Source organism: Lathyrus oleraceus, chromosome 5 (genome assembly GCF_024323335.1).
Source record: "Lathyrus oleraceus cultivar Zhongwan6 chromosome 5, CAAS_Psat_ZW6_1.0, whole genome shotgun sequence".
NCBI lineage: Eukaryota > Viridiplantae > Streptophyta > Magnoliopsida > Fabales > Fabaceae > Lathyrus > Lathyrus oleraceus.
Genome location: NC_066583.1, coordinates 553086382 through 553093346, shown reverse-complemented (window position 1 = coordinate 553093346; position 6965 = coordinate 553086382). Strand labels below are relative to the sequence as shown.

Here is a 6965-nt window from a genome sequence, read left to right as displayed (position 1 = left end):
ATACCATCTCATCAATCTTAAATAACCAGTCAGGATGAATCTGGTGAATTTGATTCACAATGCTCAGATGATGTCGACCCAGAAGCAGAAGCAGAAGTCAACATCGTTGATGAAGAAGAAAAGGAGACCGAGATACAAGTCTATCATATGTTGAACAACGACATTGAAGATGATGATCAACCAGCGCCAAAACATCCTAGTCATGTCTACAATTCGCCTTAACATATGACAAACATGGATCTGCATGACGATGAAACATCCAACAGTGTTTTCTACAACCCGTATCCACGATCAGAAGGCGATTTAAAGGTGGGAGACATGTTCCGCACTAAAGAAGAATGTGTGCGAGCTATCAAAAAAATTCCACATGAACAACTCTGTTGATTTTACAGTGAAACACACTGATTCAAGAATGTATGTCATCGAATGTCATAACATCCTTTGTAAGTTTCGGTTGGCTGCGTCTTACAAAAAGAAAAACGACTCTTGGGAGATAGCTTCAATAGACCCACCTCACAGTTGCATTGCAACTAACGTTGAACAAGATCACCGTAAATTAAGCGCTGCATTGATATGTCAAGATATTCTGCCACTTGTTAACAAAGACCCATAAGTGAATGTGAGTATAATTATATCCCATATCAGAACAAGATATAATTATACTCCATCTTACAAGAAAGCGTGGATTGCGAGGACAAAGACTGTTGAACATGTATTCGGAAACTGGAAGGATTCATACAAAGAATTGCCACGGTTTTTATGGGCACTAAAAACATATGTCCCAGGAACTGTGGCAATTATGGAGACATTTTCAGCAATGACGCCAAACGGAACCTGTGTTACAGGTAATATAATCTTTCACCGTCTCTTTTGGGCGTTTGACCCATGCATCAAAGGTTTTGCATTCTGCAAACCTATTATTCAAATTGATGGCACTTGGTTATACGGCAAATACAAGGGTACTTTGCTTATGGCAGTTGCACAAGACGACAACAACAATGTCTTTCCCATTGCCTTTGCTCTGGTTGAAGGTGAAACAACTGGTGGATGGGGTTTCTTTCTTCGACATCTCATAACGCATGTGGCTCCATAAGCCAATCTCTGTTTGATTTCTGATAGACATGCTACCATTGAGAGTGCTTACAACAACCATGACAACGGATGGCATGATCCTCTTTCTACCCATGTCTATTGCATTAGACATATTGCACAAAACTTCATGCGTGCAATAAAAGATAAGAATCTTCACAAGAAGGTGGTGAATGCTGGGTATGCTCTAACTCAGCCGTCATTTCAATATTATCGTGATGAAATTAGATTGTCTAATAAAGACGCAGGAAGATGGCTGAATAACATAACTGTAGAGCAGTGGACAAGGGCATTTGACGAAGGTTGTCAATGAGGCCACATGACAACAAATCTTGTGGAATGCATGAACGGGGTATCAGGACAAAAATGGATACGACAGATAAAATGATAAGACTATGTAGTATCTATCGTCAACCAGGGCATACCAAGAACAACTGTCCCAATCGAGGAGCATCATCTGGGTCATAATCTTTTTGTAACATTGTATTTTTGTAACCTTCAATTTTTATATATCATTAAATTTTTGTTACAACGAGGATCACAACAAACATCACTACAACATAAGCAAACTGAAAACATAATATTTCTAACTGATTACAATAATCAAAGTGATGTCATCTCGTCCGAACATCATTTCCCTAACATTCTTATCAGCTTTCATTCGCACCCAACCAAAGATACTATCGAGTCTCTCAATACTTCTAATATTTTCCCCTTTTGGTATTTTCCCATCTAACCAACGAACCAATTCCCTCTTCAGTTGATCGAAAATAGTGATGTTCCAGAAGAGCATCAACATCTGAGGTTTGTCTCTCGCATAAATCACCTTTCCATAGCGGCGACGAACACCAAACATGATTGCCAAATGATGCAATGAGATGTGGAAAAATGATTCACACAACACCTCTATTTATAACAAAAAAATTTGCATAATACACTGAGGTGCCAATTCAATTGGCATCTCCTTTGAAAAAATACACATGGACACCAATTGGATTGACTGCACCATATGGCCTAGCCAATCCAATTGACGCTTGCACTCTATTTTTAAGAAGAGTCACCAATTGGATTGACGCCTCCTTCTAAAAGTGGGGTATTTGAGATTTTTTTTGAAAACAAGGTTATTTTGGGAATTTTCTTAACAAATTGGGTTATTTTAATAAAAAAAATCAATTTTTGAAGAATGATTTGAAATTAGAGTTTTTCTGATTTGGTCACTAACACCAAATATATATCTCTTAGGCACACATACAAATTATTAATTTTCCTTTTTATTCTATTAATTTTTTCAAAAATAATTAAAAACCTAATTTGAAAATTTTCTTTTTAACCGTTTCTAAAACTTGTGCCCAAATTCTTGTGACCATATAAGAGTTGCTCTTGAAATCATCCCGAAAACAAAGATATTAGATCTTGGTGGGAGCAAAAGCAAAAAAAAAGACATTTTACAAGTCTAAATTTGCAATTCCCAATATTTAGAGGGATGAAAGATAATATCTAAACCATAATCTAGTTATCAACAAACCCATATGGAATCAATCACTCCTTCGCCATGGCTGCTGCTACCACTAGCTTTGGAACTGCCTGCTGTCTTAGAAGAGTAACTCACGCTTTCGCACTTTCTCATCTCCGCACCAATGCCAATCTCTCTTTTCAAACCACCCTTACCTCTCATCTTCTCTCCCTTTCCACTTCTTCAGGTATTTTTTGCGAGCGTTCTATGTAAGTTGATTCTGTTCGTTATTCCCATTATGTTCAATTCAATGGTTCAAAAAGGGAGTCTTTTTTATAAAATAAATTGTGGGTATTGAAAAACGAAGGCCATGAAATTGTTTATTTTGTCCATTATTTAATTAAACTCAAAATGGTGATGAATATAGTTTAATTAGGCTAAAGGGTTTCATAAATTGTAATCAAGTAGAAAACTTGGCGTTTGTAAATTTTCAAACTGTGGCGGAGTCGTTGCTCTAAAGTCTTTAACTTTGCTTTATGTGAAGTAATGGTGAAAGGGCTTTTGGTACTTAAGAATAGATTATCAAATGTGTTGTTGAGAGCTTGTGTTTTTCTAAGTAAAACTTAAATCTTAATAAAAGAAAAATAATGTGCTTAACCAATCAATTAATCAAATTCTCTGGAGCACCGACACATCTGAAAAAATACGTGTCTGTGTCAGTGTGAGTGTCCAATACTATTGGATAGGGTGAGAGCCATATAAAATGAAAAGACTTGTGAATTTAATGTCTTAATGTTTCATATTTAATTATGGTGTAGGGTCCATTGATGTGGTTCCCTTGGTAAGTTCTTCTGTACATATCTACTTTCTCTAATATCATTTATAGTCTTTGCTGGTGCCGGTGGTTATGTTTGTGACTGAAACATATATTTGAGTAGTGTTTATGGCCGGATAGCTTTTAAGTCTTGTGATTGTGCATTGCTGAATTCTCTTTCCTAAATGCTAAGATATTTTGATGCTAAGATGTATTTCTTGTTAGCTAAATCATTATTTCGGCATCTCAACAACGACCCGGTTTCACGTTGGTAATGCTACTGCTTTGTGTCGTGCAGATTCAAGTGCAAGCAAAGCAGTACAAGCTTCAAAAGGAGAAGTTGATGTACTGCTCAAGGGAGTTGGGGAGAAAAGTGTAGCAAATGAAGTGAAGCATGTTCTTGAGATGGTGCTTTCTTGTTTTCCCCTAATCAATATGAATTTCATTGTGATTGTCACAAGCTTGGAACTCACTTTCTTCTCCACATGGAAGTCTGAAATTCATTATATCTTTGTATGCTATAAAACATCATTTGATCTCTGAATTGGTTGTTGTCGATTCCATTTGATTTGTTATAGGCTAGACGAGCATCATTAAAACGAGAGATTCTCCATACAAATTTCCTAACCCCTCCAGTGTTGAAGGAATCTATGCAAGTATTGGAAACATTAGCGGACGTTAAAGCATTGGTGCAAGGAGGTTATCCACAGGTAATTATCATACAGGTGCTTTCCATTACCGTGATACAGTAAAGTGTTTGCATTGTATCTCATGGTGACACATAACGTATATGTGCTCTAGGCTGAACGATGCCGGATTTCTGTTGGACATCCAGATGAACTGACAAGTGATCCGGATGTTATTTCGGCTTTGAGGTTAATTTTGTTACCATAATTGCCAAACTCAGGACAACAATTATTGATGCTCCTGGATACCTTAGCATTTACATAAAATTACTCTTTTCAGCGTTACGGGGAACTTCCAGTTTGAACCTTGCTCTCATGGTGACTTCCTTGGTTCAATTCTTGGTACGGGAATTGCTAGGGAGAAACTTGGAGATATTATATTGCAGGTATTCTATATTTTTTCCCCTTTATCGCGCAAACTTTCTAGCTTAAACTTTACTATGTGCACAAAATTGTAGCAACATCAAAGTTCAATAATATTATTATTTTACAATGTGCATACGCACGGAATCCCTCATCTTATATTTTAAAACTTCGACTTTGTTGGCTTCGCTATCCAGGGAGAACAGGGTGCTCAGATAATTGTTGTACCAGAACTAGTTGAATTTCTTATGATAGCACTGGATAAGGTAACACTATTCACTTGCTTCTTTTTACAATTTTCCTGGTTAAAACATCTAATTTTCAGAACAAAAGAGTATTTTTTAATTGTATTAGTGTTGCTAATTAAGTTCCAATCGCATGCTTCTTTCTTATATTTAGGTTCGAAATGTTCCTGTAACCTGCACCAAGATACCATTAATTTCTCTTGATTATGAACCACCAAGGTGTTGTATCGTATCGAACCTGGTCTCAAGTTAACATAATACTTAATCGTGTAATTCAAACTTCACGAATTTTGCTTATTGTGCAGAACGAAATCATTCAAAACTATAGAAGCATCACTAAGAGTTGATGCGGTAGCTAGTGCAGGATTTAAGATTTCACGTTCAAAGCTAGTTGACATGATCAGGTTCGAGATCCTCAGTTTATATATAATTTCTGTGGAATATTTTTGAGTTGTTGATAATTGTGCTAAACATATTGTGATCATAGCAATGGCGATGTACGTATCAACTGGATCCCGATTACTACGAAAGGAACAACAATCAAGAGCGGAGATCTTGTATCAGTTAGTGGAATGGGAAGATTAAAGGTAATAAATAACTTGTAAAAGCTTAAAAGAAGGATCATCTGAATGAGTGAGTTTGGATATAAACCAGTTCCTTTTGTTTATTTCATTTTGGTTTCAGATAGGAGAAGTTAACACCACAAAGAAAGGAAAGTTTGCAGTGGAGCTCATTCGATATCTGTAGAAAGTTTTTCATTGCTGCACAGAAAAAGTGTATATACAAAATATTGGATAATAATTGGCAAATAGTTTTTGAAATTTCAAGTATATGATAGTATTGAACTTCATGTATGCTGTACAAGTAAAATGAGTTGTGTGGGAAGGAGAAAGACAATTAGATTCATATTTTGGCTACTACTCATAAGAATCATTTATAGTAAACTGAGTTATTATGTTTTTACCCCATGAAATGAGTATAGGTCTTAATATTGGCAGTTATTATAAAATTAGTAGTATTATAAACTCTTCATACTCATAATCTACTTCCCTGTATTTTAGTCAATTTGACTTTACCCTTCCATAATTCTGCTGATCTTGAAAAACTAGTAAAATATGTTATATAATGGATAAAAGTATTATAATCAACATTTTTTTTATTCAGAATTTTAAAAAATGTAAAGTTTAAAAAGTCTGGTTTGTTTTGGATCTAGATCACAACCAACAACAACAATCAACAATGAAACATTATTTCATTAAATGAGATCGGCTATATAAATCAACTTCTGTCTAATGTTTTATTCAGAATCATACTTTTATTCAAATTGTTAATTTTGAGATTTTTTTAAAAATAATTTTTCTTAAAATTTTTCTAGGTCTTCTTTACCTCTACTTGTTTGACATCTTTTCATTTGATATGCTTTCCTTACCATATAATTTACAAATTTCCATAATCTTTTCTCCTTTAGATGCTACCCCAACACTCTATCTCATATTATCATTTTTAATTTTTTTTCATGTTTAGTCTTGTCACATATCCAACACAACATCCCCATCTCTGGTACACTTACTTTATTCTTGTGTTGATTCTTAACAGCTCAACATTCAATCTCGTACAACATCACATGTCTTACTGCACTTCGATACAATTTTTCCCGCACTTCGATACAATTTTTCCTTCACCTTGAGTGGTACATTTGTCTCACATAAAATCCCTGAAACCCTCCTCCATTTCACCCATCCCGCTTGAATTCGATGATTTGCATTCCCTTCAAATTCTCCATCGTTTTGTATTACGGATCCAAGATATTTGAACCGCGTCTAACTTTCACCTTTAGGTTATATACATTTCTCCTTTTGCTGAACTTACATTCTATATACTTTGTTTTACTTTTACTTATACGAAAGCCATGCGTTTCTAAAGCATGTCTTCAAGTCTCCAAACTCTCATTTAAATTCTCCATTGACTCTCCAAGTAGGACTATATCATTTGGAAAAAACATGCATCTCGGTGCTAACTCTTAAATATGTTTTGCAAGTACATCCAAAATTAAAGTAAAAAAGGTAGAGACTTAGGGTTGAACATTGATGCAAACTTATTGTAATGGAAGAAATTGTCTGTCTCTCCGCCCTGTGCCTACACAGTAGTCGATACTCGTTCGTACATATCTTAGATACCTCAAATATAGTCAATTTAAACCCATTTCTTCTCTAGAGATTTTCACAAAATTTCTCTAGGCACTTTATCATATGCATTCGCTAAGTTGATAAAACTTAAGTGCAAGTCTTGTTTGTCCATTCGATACCGCTCCATCA

At 35.2% G+C, this 6965-nt stretch overlaps 1 protein-coding gene across 1 annotated transcript; it reads left to right on the top strand.

Annotated features, from left to right (window-relative positions):
- The first annotated feature begins 2524 nt into the window (after positions 1 to 2524).
- On the top strand, positions 2525 to 5682 carry LOC127086323 (uncharacterized). Its single transcript, XM_051027073.1, has 10 exons — positions 2525 to 2789; positions 3655 to 3764; positions 3935 to 4066; positions 4158 to 4231; positions 4323 to 4428; positions 4603 to 4671; positions 4805 to 4869; positions 4956 to 5054; positions 5138 to 5237; positions 5335 to 5682. Exons 1-10 carry the CDS (start codon positions 2642 to 2644, stop codon positions 5395 to 5397), a joined length of 966 nt encoding a protein of 321 aa, XP_050883030.1. The 5' UTR covers positions 2525 to 2641; the 3' UTR covers positions 5398 to 5682.
- The last annotated feature ends 1283 nt before the right edge of the window (positions 5683 to 6965 follow it).

Bases quoted from the DNA above. Each gene is read 5' to 3' on its own strand.
- LOC127086323 (XM_051027073.1), top strand. From the start codon at position 2,642: ATGGCTGCTGCTACCACTAGCTTTGGAACTGCCTGCTGTCTTAGAAGA. The intron at 3,765-3,934 runs GTGCTTTCTTGT...GATTTGTTATAG, and splicing joins TGAAGCATGTTCTTGAGATG to GCTAGACGAGCATCATTAAA. The intron at 4,429-4,602 runs GTATTCTATATT...TTCGCTATCCAG, and splicing joins TTGGAGATATTATATTGCAG to GGAGAACAGGGTGCTCAGAT.